The sequence below is a fragment of the Sorex fumeus genome, unplaced genomic scaffold (assembly GCF_029834395.1).
Source record: "Sorex fumeus unplaced genomic scaffold, SorFum_2.1 ptg000008l, whole genome shotgun sequence".
NCBI classification, from domain to species: domain Eukaryota; kingdom Metazoa; phylum Chordata; class Mammalia; order Eulipotyphla; family Soricidae; genus Sorex; species Sorex fumeus.
The window spans coordinates 76391510-76411512 of record NW_026606065.1 but is presented as its reverse complement, the minus strand read 5'-3'; the positions used below and the strand labels follow the sequence as shown (position 1 = coordinate 76411512).

The 20003-nt window shown below is 43.1% G+C and overlaps 1 protein-coding gene across 2 annotated transcripts in view; it reads left to right on the top strand.

The window, feature by feature from the left end:
• Nucleotides 1–20003, top strand: part of ENOX1 (ecto-NOX disulfide-thiol exchanger 1) — a 470609-nt gene that overhangs the window by 364237 nt on the left and 86369 nt on the right. For both annotated transcript variants that reach the window (XM_056109825.1, XM_056109824.1), the window contains exon 12: nt 1157–1341. In XM_056109825.1, coding sequence (XP_055965800.1) covers nt 1157–1341 — 185 coding nt within the window. The remainder of the gene's footprint in view (nt 1–1156; nt 1342–20003) is intronic.

Sequence of the window (20003 nt, the reverse complement as noted above, 5' to 3'; positions counted from 1 at the left end):
CAGGGGAATCGTGTGAGTCCCTTTGTCTCTCAGTGCATCAGTATCTGTTATAATGGGGAGCCCTCCACACGTTGTTCCTGGGGCAACTGCTAATCAGTAATCTGTACACCAAGAAAAGGAATTTCTGTCTTCATTTTGATCTGTGCCATTCACTCTTCCCTTTTACTCAGTACCAATTGTTTCAATCTTATTTTTTTTCTTTTTTTGTGCTTTGTGGTTTTTGGTTAGTTGTTGTTGTTTTGGTAATGGTGCAGGGGGTGTGGGGGTGGAGTTTCTGTTACCAAGTGGTCCTCAAGGAGCTCAGGAGTCACTCCCAGTGATACTCAACCAACCAGGCCAATGGTGCTAAGGCCAGAGATGCTGCTTGGACCCTGTGTTGCTTGGCACCACTAGAGCCATTCACTCCAGCATGCTGAGGGGCCATGTGGCACCAGGAATTCCCAGGCCAGATGCTCAATCTCCCCAGCTCCTGTTTTCTGTCCTTTCTGAAGCCTTGAGATGCATGAGACCCGACTTTCGGAGCTTCGATTTTTCTCAGTGAGATGAAGATGTGCATAAAGTCTGAATCTGTACACAGAAAATTTCAGGTTTTAGGAAACAGTGTTAGAGTAACCATTCAGCCTTGCGGGGGAAAAAAAGAGTTCTCATCTGTTGCTGAAACAGATGGAACTAGGTTAGTCTTCTGATCGGAGTTAGAAAAAACAATCTGTGCAATTTGTCCCAGCAGTAGAGCAAGGAGGAATGGTGTGCATGTAAATCCACGTTCCCTGGGGCTGCTGCTGCCTGCCTCACCCTGTGGAAAGGATAGAAATTGGCACTCTGAGGAGCTAAGCAGTCCTGCAGAAGGGGAGAGGACCATCAGATGGAAGATGTGATTGTGGTCTGAATTCTGTCATCAACAAACAACAAGTACTCATTTCTGAGAGCCTGCTTAACACTGAGGAGAGGTCAAGAGACAAGAATTGCACAGGAATTAATCCTGTGCCCATAAACAATGTTTGTGCCTAAGATAAGAAAGAAAGATGAGCTCTGGGCCAAAGCATTTCTAGTCTAGTTTTGAGCTGGCCTGAACATGAAACATATGGGTAAGAGACCCCGTTCCCCTCACTCTAAGCAGAAAGTTAACTTGAGGGCACCTGTTGTGTTTCTCCCCCAGCCCTGGCTGCTCAGGCTTATGCTCTCAAAGAGGAGAATGACAGTCTCCGTTGGCAGCTGGATGCCTACAGGAATGAAGTGGAGCTACTGAAACAAGAAAAAGAGCAGCTTTTCCGAACAGAAGAGAACCTTACCAAGGACCAGCAGCTCCAGTTTTTGCAGCAAACCATGCAAGGCATGCAGCAGGTACCTGTTTGTTTCAAGAGAGAGGGAGTGTGGGACAGGGAGGGGGATAGGGTGCATAAAATGGATGGGAAATGGTAGCCATTTGGCAGGAAAAGTCGAGGAGAAAGTTGAGAAGAAATATCAAGGGAAACATTATATTCTAAGGAAAGGAAAATAATAATAGTACTTGCCAAGGTCGACTCTGGAGAAAAGGCAGGAAGGAAGGGAAGGCAGGAAAGCAGGATGTGAGGGAGGAAGGGAAGGAGGGAGGGAGGGAGGAAGGGAGGGAGGGAGGGAGGGAGGGAGGGAGGAAGGAAGGAAGGAAGGAAGGAAGGAAGGAAGGAAGGAAGGAAGGAAGGAAGGAAGGCAGGCTGGCTTAGAACAAAATACATTCTCTAGGTGGCAAATGAAGGGAGCCTAGGAGATTGGAAGAGGGCTGCATGAAATTTAACCTGTGGTAAATGGCCATGCAATCCTTGCCAACCATAAGGATATCTAAGAGCTTTTCATGTAAAAACATGCTTACTTAAGAGTATCCACAGAAGAGTGAGTTGGTCTGGTTTCAAGGTCAGTATAAATGTAAGGGTTGTTCCTTGAGTGGATTTTACTTATGAAATAGTCTCCACAAACACTTTCCATATGGAAGAAAGGTTTGTTAGTTGCAAAGAAGAACCAGAATTGGGTATGGGTTGGGAGCTCCTTCAGAAAGAGGCTAGTGTCTGTGCCTTGGCTGCCGAGTGTCATTCTTTAACCCAGCATGCCTAGCATAAGACGTGTATTTCAGAAATTGTTCAAAAGAGACAGAAGCTGAGAGCCTTGGAAGGAAATAGAAGGAATACAGACTGGAAAACAAGAGATGGAGGGGAGTCAAGGGGAGGACACTGAAAATGAAAGGATGGGATCCAAGAGTCATGGCTGAACTCATGTTTGAAAACATGAACTGATACATAATCTGCTTAAAGTACTTGGTGTTTGAGTAGCTTTAGAATTATAGAGCATCAATTCCCATGTGGTATTTTTTTATTACCCCTCTGAACACTTTCATGATATTGAAAGGGTTTTTAATCTCAACAATGGTAATACAGGTAGGATCACATAAAATTAAATTGTGACCATAAAAGTGGGTTTATTCCCAAATTCCTGGGTCCTTGTGTGTTGTAGGGAAGATTCGCATTCAGAGTTCAGATGCTTAAGAAGTTATAAGGGGGGGTTTGTTTGCTTGTTTGTTTATTTTAATCACCATGAGATACACAGTTACAAAGCTGTTCAAGGTCAGGTTTCAGGCATACAATGTTCCAATACCCATCCATCCACCAGAGTGCATTTCCAACCACCAATGTCCCAAGTTTCCTTCCCACCACCTGTCCCCAGCCTGTCTCTATGGCAGTCTCTCTCTCTCTGTCTCTCTCTCTCTCTCTCTCACCCTCTCTCTCTCCCTCCCTCCCATACTCCCTCCCTCCCTCTCTCCCTCTTTCTCTCTCTCTCTCTCACTCTCTCCCCCTCTCTCTCTCTTTCCCTCCCTTCCTCCCTTCCCCTTTTCCCCCTTTTGGACATTATTATAGTTTGCAGTACAGATACTGAAAGGTTATAATGTTTGAAAAGTATAACATTTGATCCTTTGTCTATTTTCAGCACACAGTTCTTATCCACAGCGATCACTTCTATCTATCTTTGTCATAATAATCCCTTCTCTATCTCAACTGCCCTCTCCCTCCGCACTTTAGGCAGCCTTCCAATTGTGGACAATCCTCCTGGCCCTTGTTTCTACTGTCCTTGGGTAGCACTGCAGTGTAGCACTGACCTCCCATTGTTTATCGATTTGCTCGAGCAGGCAGCAGTAATGTCTCCATTGTGAGACTTACTGTTACCGTTTTTGGCATATCGAATATGCCATGGGGAACTTGCCAGGCCCTGCTGTGCAGGCGGGATACTCTCGGTAGCTTGCCGGACTCTCTGAGAGGGACGGAGGAATCAAACCTGGGTCAGTGGCGTGCAAGGCAAACGCCCTACTGAGCCCATCCTTGGGTATTGGTATCATATTTTTTTTATATCCCACAAATGAGTTCAACCATTCTATGCCTGTCTCTCTCCTGACTCATTTCTCTCAGCACGATACTCTTGATGTCCAACCATTTATAAGTGAATAAAGGAAATTATAGTGTAGGGTCAGAGAAATGGTGCAGCAGGTAAGGTGCTTGGTGTGTGTGCAGCTGACCTGAATTCAATTGTGGCACCATATTTTGTTCCTTAAGCATGGCCAGGAGTGACCCATGAACACAGAGCAGGTGTAAGCTTTGAATGCTGCCAGGCATGCCCCTGCCCCAATAAAGGAAGTAACAAAAAAATATGTTGTAATTTATTGCAGTTTCAGTTGGTGAGTCCCAGTCCTTTCCAGGTTCAGGCTTCTCCGTTTACCAGTGACACGATGTCACTCATCCCGTTCCCCCGTGCCTGGCCCAAATTACAACATACTGGTCCTACCCTTGTACACTCTATACACCTCCAGCATACAGTGGACTCATCCTGTCCTTGTGCTGGTCTCTGTCTAGTTTACACGTTCCCAGTCTGAAATCTGCAGCTGAAACTGTCACCTGCATTCCTGTGCTAGGGTCTGCCTCTCTTGAGCTGTCCCTAGCAGCGACCTGTCTTCTCAGCTTTTGTATTTCTCTGCCCATGGCAACGTGCTGCTGGGTGAGAACCCTGCTGGCCTGCATCTTTCTCAGCTTAGGTGAGAGCTTAAAGAGAGGCTTCCCTTCATCCAGGGATATCCATGGCATTGAAGAGGGAGTTACCCAGCTAGGGGCTTACTTTCTTGACATACTGTGTCCCATCCCCAGCTCCCCATTATCTATTTTGACCATACCTTTTAGCTGGATGCAATTTTTAAATGACTAATTAAATTGGGGTGGGAGTGAGTACATGGGGCTGGCTCTGGTTTTGATACCCAGCACCACAACCTGTGTCCCCTGACCATCACTAGGGGTCATTCCTGGCATAGAACTAGAAATAGTTCCTGAGCACTGCCAGGTGAAGTCCCTAATAGGGAAGAAAAAGACTAAATAAATTAACTTGCGAACCTGGCCCTCCTCCTCTTCCCTCTCCTTCCACTAAAACATAAATATATAGTAAATTGAATATATATATAAATATACATACATACACATATATGTAAATATACACACGTATATGTGTGTGTGTGTTTCTCTGTCTACATTGACTTCTCTGTAAGATCAGGGGCATGGAACTTCCCAGACAAATGTGTTAATGATTAGAGGTAACAGCGGCAGTGACGTAAGCCAACAAGCAGGGAGAAAATAATTGAAATAGAGAGATTTTTTTTTCCAAAACGGAACAGAGATTGGGATATCAACAAATTAATGACCGAGCCACCAGAATGAGGTCTTAAGCATCCTCTGCCATGTTAAAGTGGTTTTCGGCTTTGCAGCCTGACTCGTTACTGTTCACAGCAGGTGTCAGACAAACCAGTCAGATCCCGAGGTCACATCCAGCCAGGAAAATGTCAGCGCAGTGACTCAGGTGCCCACACTGGCAAGTGTGTGTGACAGCTGCCGAGGGAGGCTCCTGGGGTGGCCCGTATGGCCCTGCTGGGTGTCGGGGGGTGTCCTTGCCAGGAGCAGAGTCTGGGTCCCCCTCATCCATGGGGTCAGGCTTTGCCTCATGCAGGGGGCCCTCCTGATACAGAAACAATAACCTGGTTGCTATGAGAGTTGATAAAACCTTTAATGTGGTAAAAGGAACAAATTTGAAAGGAGTCCCAGGAGGCACGAACATTTGTAGAAGCTCCTGCCAGTCACTAAGGTACTTTTGTCCTGCTCTGGTTGGAGGGCATGGTGGCTGGTTTGCACAGCTCCTTGTCTGTTCCCTTGGGCTTCCACAGCCCAGCTGGAAGGCCTGCCCTGATGCAGAGGGTGGAGAACCAAGGGAAGATTCTACATGTGTGATGCTCTGTGGGGCTGCTGCCTCAGAGTTGGGCGAGCATGGTGTGTATGGAATGAAGGGGCTTCGAGTAGCACCTTGAGTGGCTTCAGTGTCACTCTTCCTGAGCTTTCCACATTTGGTCCCATTCTAAGGTCAGGGGTACAAGACCACACTATGCAAAATGAGGAGTCGGGGTGGCAGCAGGAAACACTAGCCAGTCAATTCCAGACACTCCATAGCACTGTATGTTTGTTAAAAAGAGGAATGTCCAAGGGCTGGAGCAATAGCACAGCGGCTAGGGCTTTTGCCTTGCGCGCAGCCGACCTAGGTTCGATTCCCAGCATCCCATATGATCCCCCGAGCACCGCCAGGAGTAATTCCTGAGTGCATGAACCAGGAGTAACTCCTGTGCATCACCAGGTGTGACCCAAAAAGCAAAAAAAAAAAAAAAAAAAAAAAGAGGAATGTCTGGACAAAGGTGAGACTTAGCAAACCACTTATGGAAAGCTCTGGGCTGTTTGGGGCTCAGGGATTTTAATACCCAAGCCTCCGGGGGGCAGAATGAGCAATAACCCCAGAAACTGGTAATGTGGCACCTCCCACCATGTGGGAAGTGCATACCCCCCTGCCCCCAGTGCAGCTTTCAGCTGCCAGATGCTGGTTGAAGGTACCTCGTGTTAGTCTCTGTGGCAACGTGTCTTTAACATGACTCTAGAATATTCATGTTGTCTACCTTACTGTTTTGTATAAGGACAATGGCGTGTTCACTGGCACCCAACACACCACTGATTTTCAAAACCTGCCCTCAATCTGCCCACTCTTTTGTTCGGCCCCCTAAAAAACCTATCAAGGTCTTCTGGCAAAGTCCACAGTTGGGAGAGAATTCTGGTAACTGTGTCAATGCCTCGTGTCAATGCCTCGTGTTGTAGCAGTGGGAAGTCAATGTTTTACCCAGTAAAACAGCCCATAATTCCCAAAAGTAGAGAGAGAGTATGGGGAATATTGTCTGCCATGGAGGTGGGGGGGAGGTTAAGGAGGGGGGGGGTCTATTGGGGAGATTGGTGGTGGGGAATGTGCACGGGTAGAGGGATAGGTGTTTGATCAATGTGTGATTGTAACTCAAACATGAAAGCTTGTAACTTTCTCACAGTGATTCAATAATTTTTTTTTAAAAAGCCCTTCCCTTCTTCGAATCATTGGATGGTTGTGGACTTGTCTTCAAGTTCAGCCAACAAGTTTCTAACCTCTAACTCCCTCCCTGATCTAGTTGGCAGGGAAGTTCGCCTGTTTTTGTCTAGAGATAGGGAGGCAATTGGTTATTGTTCCTCTCTTTAGCTACTAAGGAACAGTATATAGTCATTTTCAACTCTGATTTACCTTTTGGTGGCCATAGATGATTGTTTTTTCTTAGATTCATTCACACACACATAAATTCTCTTATATGGGGCTATGAATTTTGACAAATTCACACATTGAAAGAACCACATTACACCACAAGCAACATATAAAGTAGATTGATATAGAAAACATCTATCAACCCTCCTCCATCCGCCAAATTTCCCTCAACCTTTTTTTTTTTTCAGTCAACCCCAGTCCCAGAAACCATTGGCTTTTCTCTTTCACTTCTGGTTTTGCCTTTTCCAGAATGACGTCCAGGTGGATCATGCAGCCTGCCACCTCTCAAGCCTGGCTTCTTTTAGTTAGTGTAAGGAGTTCAAATTGCATCTGTGTCATACTCAGTCCTTCCCACGTGGAATAGTGACCCATTTTTTTTTTTCCCCTTTATTTTATTTTATTTTTTTTAAAGTTGTAGGTTTACAATTTTTTGTGCTTTGGTTTCAATTATACAATGATCAGATACCCATCCCTCCACCAGTGCCCATTTTCCACCACCATGGATAATATCCCTCCCACCCCCATCCCCCCATCCCCCCGTCTCTGTGGCAGGGCAATCCCCTGTGTTCTCTCTCTCCTTTTGGGTGTTGTGGTCTGCAAAAGAGGCATTGAGTGGCAAACATGTTCAGTCCATAGTCTACTTTCGACATGCATCTCCCCTCCTGGGAGGATCCTCCAAACATCCTTTATTTGGTGCTCCCTTCTCTATCTGAATAGCCCTTTCCTCTAGGATACCAGACTGGCCTCTAAGTTATGGAGTAATCCTCCTGGTGCTGATCTCAGCTATTCTTGGGTATTAATCTCATACTTTGTTACTTTATATCCCCCAGATGAATGCAATCTTTCTATGTCTATCCCTCTCTTTCTGACTCATTTCGCTTAGCATGATACTTTCCATATTGTACCACTTGTATGTAAATTTCATGACTTCATCTTTTCTAAGAGCTACATAGTACTCCATTGTGTAGATGTACCAAAGTTTCTTTAACCAGTCATCTGTTCTTGGGCATTCATGTTTCTTCCAGTTTCTGGCTATTGTAAAGAGGGCTGCAATGAACAAACAAGTGCAGATGTCACTTCGACTATACATTTTTGCCTCTCTGGGATATATTCCCAAGAGTGGTATTGCTGGGTCAAATGGGAGCTCAATTTCTAATTTTTTGAGAATCGTCCATACTGTTTTCCAGAAGGGCTGAACCAGTGGACATTCCCACCAACAGTGAAGGAGTGTCCCTTTCTCGCCACATCCACGCCAGCATCGGTTGCTTTTGTTCTTTTGAATGTGGGCCAGTCTCTGAGGTGTGAGATGGTATCTCATTGTGGTTTTGATCTGCATCTCCCTGATGATTAATGATGTAGAGCATTTTCTCATGTGCTTTTTTGCCATTCGGATTTCTTCTTTGAGAAAGTTTCTGTTCATTTCATTGCCCCATTTTTGGATGGGGTTGGATGTTTTCTTCTTGTGGAGTTTAACCAGTATTTTGTATATCCTGGATATCAACCCCTTGATAGTGACCCATTTTAATAGAAACATCATTTATCTATCAAGTTACCAGTTAGTGGACATTGGGTGGTTTCCTATTTGGGGAAAATAGGAATAAATCTTCAGTAAAAGGTCTCTTAAAGGGTTTTTAGCTTGGACAAAATGTTTTATTTAACTTAGGTTAATACCTAGAACTAACAGTGCTGGGTCAAATAGAACGTGTTAAGCTTTTTAGGAGACAACAGCACTGATTCTCAAAGTGCCTGTGACTTTATGCATTCCCCGCGGACTCAAGGAGGCTTCCAGTGGTGCTGTGTCCTTGTCCATCAGCACTTTGGATTGAAAAATGGTTTGAGTTTGTGTTTCTAACCACTATTCTGTCATGAGCTATCTCTCCCTGGATACATTTAAACAAAGTTTATATTTTTGTTCATGTGGCTAGGTCAAAATATGCCTTGATTTTTTTTTATGGCCAATTTAAGAATCAGAATTCTTTTTTGAAGCCTTGTGTAAATCATATTGACAGCATTGATGCATATTCAGATTAACACTGGGAGATCTTTATGGGCTGCTGGTCATAAAAATGAGAGGAACTAAAGATGATTATGTCAGAAGGCTCCCTCATAAATACTTTAAGCTGTTGCTGCTTAAGAGGGTTAGCAACCCAACCGTAGTCTGAAGACCAGCTGTCCTAGGCCACGAAGCCACTGGGATGGAGAACAATGATGCTCTAACACTCTTGGTTTGACATTAATTCGTGAAAACCAGAGTTGGGAACTGTCTCGACAGGTTTCTGCAAGAAAGGATCAGAAGGGGGGAAAATGGGGAAAGATGATTATTCTGATTAACACTGCTTCAAAAATTAAATAAGCAATGTGTTCCCCTTTATGCTCCAAGAGGAACTGTATGTGCATAGCAAAACTTCACTAATGTAGTTTCGTTGTGTAGAATAAGATAGAAATATTCTACTCTTTCTAAAGTAAAGTAAAACAACTCCATGGTAACGTTGCCAGATGTTGGTCACCAGCAAATAAATGTAAGTGGGTTGAAGGGACAGTATCAAAGTTCATTTAGCCATTCTGTTATGTTAAACATCTTCTAAAATCTTTAAATTATTTCACTGCTTAGTTGATTTCATATCTCTTTTGTACCTCAAGTTATATCTCTCTTCTAAAAGAGAAATATAAGTGCGTGCTCTACCCCACTTCCAAAATCACATGTAATGAAGTCTGATCTGTGTACATGTCAAAGTCAAGATCTTTGGTAGCAGAAATATACTGAAAGGGTTAATGGTGGTGTTGATGTTGGTGGCCAGGTGATGAAACTGGCTGTATTGAGAATGCCCATTTGAAAATTTTCTGGAGGGCAAGTATGTTTGAAAACATCTTAGAAGATTTTTATGCCATATCTAAAGAGAAAAGAAAAATAATGAAACCTATACAAATTGTGAGAATTCTCTAGGCCCAACAGGCCTTCTTTTTCCTCCCATGGGCCTTCAGAAAGGTTCTACAGAAAAAAAAAATTGATGGAAGTTTGCAGCAGGAATCTTTCTGCTCTCTTGATGGTTTTTGTTTTATCTCTATTTTCTTTCTGAAATAGCCACCAATAATGAACCTAGTAATATGGTGTTCTGAACCATTATCCTTTTTCTAATATTACCCAATTTAGCATTGTCTTTATACTCATTGAGGTACCTTTTCACTGAGGTCACTATTTGACAGTCATGTTATTTTATTTTATTTTGGCTCTTGAGTTATTAGACTTTTTTATGCACAATTATTTTGTGATTCCAGTATAACCATTTCTGAGAATGTCAATGAGAATTTTTTTTAATTCTTTGTTCCTGATTCATTTCTATTGACTCCTGAATCAGTGGTTTAGTCCATATGGCTCATCTGTCTTTTCCACTACATATTTCAACTCACATGAGGCGATGTTTGGTGCAGTGTATTGGTATTAGGGAATGAATGGCTTTGGTGTGCTTTCTTAGAAAGCCTTGTGGACTTGCTCATGGCTCAGTCCTGGTCTGCTCCACGACGGGCTTTTCCCCTGAAGTGGTCGTGATTGGCAGGCTTCACTGTAAGGAGAATTGGGGATCTCACAGATTCCAGAATCTCTGGTACATGAGGAACTCACTGGAATTCTCACCCCAATTCCCTTTGCTTTTATCAGTTTATTCATTGACAGACTTTTTTAATGATGTCTCTGGAGTAATAAAAACAAAAATCAACCACACATGCACTGCATCTGACATTTCTCTTGAACAGGAGCCTGTTCTAGACACTTTGAGCTTGAATCCAGTCCTTGAATGAATTCTCGGATAGTACGCAGCCTGATGTGGGAGATGGGGGGGGGGGGGATTATTGCAAATTATTCGGCTGTTCAGAAGCACATAGAGCAAAGGGGAAAAGCAAGCAAGTTGTGCCAGAGTAGAGGAGGAAGAATCATGGCCACTATAGCAGCTTATTTGAGAATAAAGATTGCTCCTTCCTGTTGATCAGGCAAATACACAAACTAGAAGGATTTTAGTGAGAAAGAAAGACAAATCTCCAGGTGATTGAAAAACTGGAATTTGTAATTAATAACATTGTTACTTATTTTAAAGTCAATTATTGGATTTTAATTAAATAAATATTAATTATTTCAGTGATTACATGTTAATTGTGTAATAATTAAAAACCAATGATTAACTTGTTCTCCGTTCTGTTTTGAGATTCTGTCCTAGAAAAGAGAAGGAAGCAGAGAATAGGAAAAGCCTGATTATTATGGAGAGGGCAAGCTAAAATCCAGTGAATGAGCAGAGTACAAAAGTAGTAGTCCACCATTCAGATGCAGGGAAACAGGTTTGCATAGATTATATAGTAGAAGACACTGTTTGGGAGGCATTTCTTCCTGTAAAAAAAAAAACAGAAAGTAGCAGAATGACAAATTACATTTCAAGAAAGTCTTTGAAATCTTTAAATTAATGACCAGATGTAGAAAGTAAAAAATGCAAGATGGATTAGTAGAGAAATTTCAGTTGCAATATGTCATGAGCATTTTCCTTCTAAGTAGGGTTCATGAACTTCAGAATGGTTAGGTTGGAAAGAAGAAACAGCAGATGATGATCACTCAGGAAGGAGCAAATAATGATCTTCTTGTAATGTCTTTAATATATGAAAATATTATACATCAGTGCAGAAAATCACCCAATACCACCGGGACAGTGCCAGGAAATTGCATCATTACCATTTAGAGAAAGAGTCTTCTTTAAAACTTTATGTTCAAGTGTCAAATCCTTTAGAATTCAAAAGTTTAAAAAAATATGTGCATAGACTATGGGTGCAGAAGTATATCCTGTATCTAGTCGATTCTATTTATCTTACACCAATGACTTCTCTGAATAGAAAAAGATTAACAATGCATTTTCCATATTTATATTTAAAATCGGTGCCATTTTACTAAATGGGGGGAAACATGTACATTTCTCAGATCCAGGGGCTTTAAGAAAGTCTCGGGGTCTGGACACTGAAATTCCCAATAGCTGCCAGATGTGGGGTCCACTAGGATCTGAGAGCTCTCGGTAAGCTCACACTTAGCTACTTCAATGTCTGTGATTTTATTTTCTACTCACTCTTCAGTCTCTTGAGAGGGTGCATGGGATATTGATGATGATCCACATTCACCCTGAGCACCTTTCATGAGGCTGGGAGAATTCCTCCTTGCACGGGAGACTTTCTAACATTTTTAGACAGCCTTCTTTGGCTCATGGGGAAAGTACAAATCATCTACAATGCGAGGCTCTTGAAGGAACTATTCATGCATTTAGAATCAGAAATCTTCAGTTCTTGGCTCTGGGCTTGACATGACACAGCCTACCTGTTTGAGATGATTGCACCTGACATTTATTTGCTAAGGGACATGTGGGCTCTTAAAGCACATCCCCACTTGCTTCTGGACAACGCACAAAGACTGCAAGTGAAGATCCTGGAGAGGATGAAGCCTCCCTTGGTTTTCTGTAGCAGTTTCAAATAGGGGCTGATCACTGGGTCTCTTGCTGTTTTCACTAAGCAGAGACCATATTACAAAAAACTTCTCCCCAGGGGGATACCAAGATTTTGAACAAGTAAATGAAACTGCTGAGCCAGCTGAGGTAAAGGCTGGTGCCAGCTCAATTGTCCTTTCTGTAACTTTGCAAAAGTCAAACTATAGGTTGAAGGTGGGAACTGTACTTAAACAGTGCTCAGAGACTCCATCCCTGGTGAATCTTGGCACAGCTAGGGCCTAACAGTTCAATGCTCTGTCACAGCAGTGCTGAATCACCATGGTCATGCCCATTGGTGTTCATTCAGGAGGGCCATGGAAAGATTCAGGACCTCACACGTGTAAGATTTGTGCTCTTCTCCCCTGCACTATCTCACCAACCTCTGAACCTCCTCTGCTCTTTCCTCCGGAAATTGGCCCTACTCATTTCCATCATGGTTTGTTGCAACTAAACGTGATCATGTACATAAACACATTTTTGAGAGACTTTTATACATCCTGTTTACATGTTGTGATATACTGGTATGGTTACAAAGAAATTCAGGGCTTGAAGGGAAGATGTGAGGTTCGCAGTGTGTGCCGGACAATGTGAGATTTGATTTTCTCATTTATAGTTAGTAGGGCACCACTCTCCACTGCTGTCTCACTCTTAACTGCTTCCCCCTGCTCATAACTCTGCAGTGGGTGTCTATGCACAGGAACATTTACCACCTTCAAGCATATATATTAACACTATTGTCAACCATGCTACATCCATTAAAAATAACAGAGGCCAGAGAGACAGTACAGTGGAAAGTGTGCTTGCCTTTGGATCATACAGATCACCACCCTCCACCCCCGAACATCACCAGGAGTGATCCCTGAGTTCATAGTTAGGAGTAAGTCTTGAGTACCACTGGTGTGGGAAGTGGGGGGGGGGGGGGAGAGGGAGAGTAGAAGGGAGGGAGGGAGGGACGGAGGGTAAAGGAAAGCAAAAACTAAAACAAAAAAACCCACCTTGAGACCCAAAAATGACCAGTGACTTGTCCAGCATTGACTCTATAGAGTCAGAATTCCCACCTAGGTGTGCCTGATCATAGCTGTTGGGTCCCTGTAGAACCTTGTGAGTTTCCAAGTAAGTCTCTTGAAGTCTCTTGAATGGGGCTTCGGAGCTGCAGTGATTTCAAGTGCAGACAGCCAGCAAGCTCCACCCTTTCGAGTTTTGTTGGTTGCTAGAAATAATATTGGCAAAAACCCATGGCTTGTTTTCTGTCTTCATGTCACAGCCCCTCATTTGCACTTTCCATGAGCAACATAAGAGCTAGTAGAAAGAAAATAACATACATGCAGCTTCTATTTATTAAATTTAAACTGTGAAAATAAATCTCTTCATTTCTGGGAAGGCAAAGAGAAGCCCCTAATAAAATTTAACTCTGGGAGGCTTCATCTCATTACGAGTTATCCTACTCAGCCATTAATTAATTTAATCATCAAATGCATCCTCATTAGTAATCATCCCTTCTGAAAATAATGAGACCAGCAGATGACTCAACATAGGAGCCAGGGCTAGAACTAATGGTCTTGCCTTGCAGTCCGTTACAATCCTTTGACTTCCACCCTTTGCTGCTTCCCTGTCCTTCCCCCACACACACCCCCACACATGCCACCAATGTCTGCGACAGAAATACAGACTCGACTACTGGCCTCAGCTCTCGGGATGAAGTAACTCAGCCTTTCCGACACTGTGAGCTGCGGTGGTTGGATGACCTTTGAATGACCCCTCCCTCCACCAACCTCTTTCGAAAATTGCCTCCTGACTTATAGGCCATATCACACCCAGGGTACCAGATTTATAGTGAAATTGATCTTCCCTTAAATATCGTAAATCAAAAATGGGCTTTTGCTGCAGACACAGACTGGTTTTTTTCCTTGTGTTTGACCAATGTCATCTTCCCCTCCAGCCATGGATGTTGAAATGAGTCCTCGTGGTCTGGCCTTAGCTTTGACTTCCTTTCTGTATAGTCTGCCAAGGCAAAGAAGCAGAAACCTCTATTTTTGAACCCGGCAGCACCCCCTGCCCCAACAGCCCTCCCCGTTGCCACCGGCATAGGACAGGTGTGACACTCGCAGCCAGACTGATGTAATTACGCAGCTCTCAAATTGGGCTGCAGTTGGGAGGGAATCGGACTCCAGGGCTTTCTCTATGCAGCTGGTTAGGAGAGGAAACACGAGGCCCGGGAAGACCAGCCAATTTGCTTCTCATCAGAAACGAAGGCTGTGAAGAGCAAGCGGGAAGAAACCACGGTGGGGGCGAAGGAACATGAGGTGGAAACAAAAAGAAAAGCTCAGAATGAGTCAGAGAAGGATGCTCTTTATCTGAGGAAGAGAATAAACAGAGTAAGAGAAATGTAGGTGGGAACTGCAGCTTTCCTGGGCCCAGGTTTGCTATTTTCATTTTTGGTTTATTTTCCTTTTTGACAAAAGAGTAGGTGCTCAATGCCAAAAACCTGGGACGCATAAAAAGAAGCCTATAAAAGCAAACAAATCACTGTCACTACCCAGCTACCACTGCTGGTAACATTTTACATCTCTTTTCACCAGCCTCTTCCTCTGCGCTCACATAAATGTGAACTAATCGTTTTTAAATATTGACCAACGGAGTAGCCCAAGTTAGCACAAGTTTCTGGAATTGTAATCAAAGTGTGGACCTGGGAATTCAGTTCCAAGATGTTAGGTAGTTAGTTAAAGACTATGTTTTCTCCTCTGTTTCACAAAGCACCTTGAGTAGTCATCAAGGGAAACTTAAAGTTAGTGCCCAATCTGGTCCTCACTCTGTAGACCAGCCATTTTGTCAAATGATTGTTAAAAAGACCCTTCATCCTGAAACTCTTATCCTGATGTAGCCTCTTTCTCCTTTGGGGAATTATGTCTCCAGATTTTTTTGTGAATTTGTGTTTCTGGTTCTCTCTCTCTCTCTCTCTCTCTCTCTCTCTCTCTCTCTCTCTCTCTCTCTCTCTCCTTCCCACTCTCCCTCCCATTCTCTCCATCTACCTCTAACATCACTGTCGATCACAACTTCTTACTAAGTATCCACATTAGCCTTTTCTGAAAGTGCTGGGTCTGGGGAAAGAAGTACTGAAAGAAGAAAAGATACAAATAGAGCAAGTACCTTGCCCTGTGTTTGCAATGGCTCTCTACAAATACAGCATATGATGAAAAGAACAACATGTCTTTCCAAAGCTTTCTTCTAACCTTTCCCAACTTCTCTTTGTTCTGACCAATGTCATCTTCCCCTCCAGCCATGGATGCTGAAATGAGTCCTTGTGGTCTGGCCTTAGCTTTGACTTTGGTTCTATCCCCATGCTTACCCCTTCCACTTGATATGTCCTAGACTCCCACCATCATCACCTAAATTTATTTTAAGGCAATCACTACTCGGGTCTGTGAGTCAGAGGGTCTTCAGAGGACAGGGGTACTCATTAATGACATTCTTCGGGATGTGTATTTCCCCCGAGATTTCCATTCTATCCTGAGCTGGTCATTTCCTGAGTCCACAAGTTTTGTTTCAGCACAGAGTGTGCTCTACAGTTTTGTCTGTCAGTAATTCTCTGTGTGCCTTGTCTTTTCTCCTGGGTTTATATTGCTTTCCTAGTAGTTTGTATTCCTTATCTTCAGTGCTGCTCACAATTTATTTCAGGGAGGTTTTGGTAATGACCTACCTAGTAAAGTCCATAAAAAAAAGCTGCCAAGCTCAGTTTCTTTTTACAATATCATTTCCCCCCTAGTAATCCTATTTATCATTTTGAAAGAAGCGGGAAAGTGAGGGAGGGTTCATGATATAGTTCCACCACTCCCCGTAGGAGCATGTGACCTGAGATTGATTTCAGAGAATGGCCAGATCATTTAAAGAGCTCTCCTGGGTCTGATTCCACCCCACCCACCTCACCTCCACTTTGTGAGTCGCTGGCCCTGAGTTGATGAGGCTGATCTTTCCTGTCTGCATTTCTGCCCAGTTGGTGATCGACTTGCTTGATTTTTATGTCCACAATTTGCTAACCATTTCCCATGTGAAGCCCAGGTCTTGCATTGCCTCCGTGGTCCACCCACACTGCAAAGCAGCCAGTTACAAGGTAATGACAATGGCACTTCTGCTGCAGTTAAAAATGTGGGCCAGACGTGAGCTTAATGTTACCAGCACTGTTAAAGCATAGGAACTAACCGCACAACAACCGTATGTTGAAACCAGAAGAGGCATTAGTGAGCCCCCAGTCCAGCTCACCTCTTCTCTACTTTCAATCAAATAGGTTCATTCATGGAGCTTCCTGTCAATGTGAGAATACCTGCCTCAGCCAAAGATCCAAATTTCTGGTTCTTCTTCTCTCATAGAGCCTTCTCACATTCTGAACACCTCTTCTTACCTCTATTTGTATCTCTCGCCGCTCCTTGAAAAGTAAGTCGAGACACAGGAGCCACCCACAGGATTCCACCCACCCACCTATATACACAAGCAGTTACTTGAGAGTTCCATTTTTTTTTCTTTTGAGATTGTCACTGTCACTGTCACTGTTCTCCTGTTCATCGATTTGCTCAAGCAGGCCCAGTAACGTATCCATTGTGACACTTGTTACTGTGTTTGGCATATCGAATACATCATGGGTAGTTTGCCAGGCTTTGCCGTATGGGCGAGATACTCTCGGTAGCTTGCCGGGCTCTCTGAGAGGGCTGGAGGAACCAAACCTGGGCCAACCAGGTCAGCCGCGTGCAAGGCAAATGCCCTACCCACTGTGCTAAATTCTGGCACTGAAGACCAGTATTTTTTTTTTATTTTTATTAGTCAAACACCCTGAGGTACAGTTGTAGACTTACAAATTTTTGTGCTTGGGTTTCAGCTATACAATGATCACATACCCATACCTCCACCAGTGCCCATTTTCCACCACCATGGATTCCAGTATCTCTCCCACCCCCAATCCCCCGCCCCCGTCCCACCCTGCCTCTGTGGCAAGGCATTCCCTTTTGTTCTCTCCTTTTGGGTGCTGTGGTTTGCAAAACAGGCATTGAGTGGCAATCATGTTTGGGAAGACCAGTATTTTTATGACTGAAAAACTTTAGCAGTTCATATCCAACAGATAAAAAGTTGAAAGGACAAATTGTTGAGTCATCCCATACGTTTTTTTTTTCTCAGACTAAAAACTCTAAACCTGCTTCCTTCATTTCTGTTGCTTTCCCTGCTTAGGCTGCAATAAATATCAATCTTGTCTCTCTGATTGAGTAAAGCAAGCTTTTAGGAAGGCTTTGTTGAGGTGGAGGAATTAGATGGACAAAGTCATTCTCTTTGGGTCACGAATGTACTAGGTCAAAAGTACCCACACTTATTTGGCTTACAGCAGCCCCCATTTTAGAAAAATAAATCACTCAGCACCTCCAGGAAATCACCCTTCTTAAAGTGAACAGAAAATGTCCCTCAAATTACACCCTTGACTACTACTGCCCCTCCAAATGGTTTCAGCACCCCCTGGGAGCAATAGTGCTCCTTCAGGAAATACAGCTGTGTGCTGATCTTAAAGGTCCCAGGAGATTTTGAGTCTCCTACCTCAAACAGAGGAACCTGTGTAGCCCCTCAGTGGATGGGGGCATACATTTTCAAGTATGCCAAATGTGTGAAGGTAGTCGGAAGGCAGTCACAAATATCTCTGCCTGCTTTGGCGGGGGGTTGTGGGAGGGTGTAAACCCAGCAGTGCCCTGGGATCACTCCTGCCAGAACTCTAGAAACCATATGTGGTACCAGGATCAAACATCTTAACCCCTGTACTCTCTCCTGCCTTCTGTTCCCATATCTTTCCTACCACCGAAATCCCTCTAGAATTTTGCTGAGTCCAGGCAGAAGATGCTTTACATTCTTAACAAGGACTTGTGACTTTGAAAGGGTAAATGAGAACCCTCCTAACCAGGCAGTACAATGATTAAGGGTTTTTTGTGACCCAATGAGAAAAACATGGCCATGTCACAACTTGAGATTGAAATGCCATGGGGAACATGGCAACCCCACTCCCTCATGGGAACCCTAGGAGAAGGCTGGGGTTAGGGATAAGCTGCTGGGCAGCTCTGCGTTCCTTGTGCCTCTCGCTGTCCCTGCTGGTGTTTGTAGTCAGATGAGTATCTTCATAAAACTAAGTCGCTCTAGCCCAAGCATCAGGACAGTGATAGCGAATTTTTGTTTCAGATGTAGTTGGAACATTTACAAAAATTAATCTCACACTTGACCTTAACGCGAATCTCAAATGTCAAAGGAGTGCTGTAGTACTCTCTTGATTTAAATCAATATCAGAAAACATTCCCAAAGTAAACAGGACATATTTTGACATTTAAAACCACTTATCTGTAACCCCCTAGGTAGAAATAATTGTCATTGTCACTGTCCACTGTCACTGTCCTCCCGTTGTTCATCGTTTTGCTCAAGCGGGCCCAGTAATGTCTCCATTGTGAGACTTGTTGTTACTGTGTTTGGCATATCGAATACATCACGGGTAGCTTGCCAGATTTTGCTGTGCAGACAGAATATTCTCGATAGCTTGCCGGACTCTACAGGAGGGACAGAGGAATCGAACCCGGCTTGGTGCCAGCCGCATGCAAGGCAAACGCCCTACTGCTCTACTATCGCTCCAGCCCAGAAATAATTAATCAGACTCAAATAATTTGAATACGTGGCATAAAGTTACCATTACAGCAATATCAGTAGAGGGACAAAGCTAAAATAGAACCTAGCAGGAAAGTTTTAAATTTCAAATATTTGACACTGAATGATGCCTTGGCTACACCAAGTGTCTCTGGGAGTGTCTCCTAGGTCCCCTGGGGACTGCTTGTAGGCCTCCCAAAATAAAAAGAAATACAAGGAAGAATAATTATAAGGATAGATGTTACTAAAATTGTAAACAAGTATACAGTTTATGTCAACAAAGTCAGATGTTATATGCCTGAAAAGATTAACAAAATGGAAAATCATTAGCAAAAAAATGTATAGACCTAATACCAATATTGAAAATTAAAACATATAATCAGTCCAACATAAATTAAAGAGATAGAAGAAGATCAGAAATAACTTGATGACAAAATTTTTATGTAGGTGATATACAGAAATTTCTATAAGGAGTAAAATATCTTATCAAAACTCAAGTCAGAAAGAAATCAAAGGTCTGAATAATGCTATTAAAAATTTGAGTTAGTAGATTAAAATCTGACATTATAGCAACAGACCTAAAATAACTTCACAGGAAAATTGTACCAAAATTCAAGAAAGATTATGCCAATCATTTATAAACTCAGAATAGAAGGAAAGAAACACGTCCTGATTAATACACACATCTTGCACACCATACACAACACTGATGATTAAAAAGAGGGAGAAGTGTAGGTCAGTCTCACTTCAAAACTTAGATTTAATTTGTTTAACTTATGTTGTTACAGTTTAGCTGGTTTAAAACCATGTTTATGATGATATTGTTATTTATGGTATTGATGTACATTTGCTGCACCTAATCACCACCAAACTCTGCAGTCGCCTCCATCCATGTCCTTATGTTACTTTGGTCCACCTCTTAGGTCAATTTAGGGTGCCAGGGAAAGAATTCAAGTGATAGAGCATGTGCCAGAGGCACTGAGTTCAAACAAGTCATTGTATGCCACCCCCTAAGCCCGGCTATGGTGTCCCCCGAGAGCCACTGGGGGCAATCTCAAAACAGAAGAGTTAAGTTTGGTATTTTACAAACCACCAAATTAGATTCATCCTTGGTGTTAACTCGAATTTATTAACACTCGTTGGTTCAACATTACAAAAAAAAGTCTGTTACTATAAAATGTCCTATGA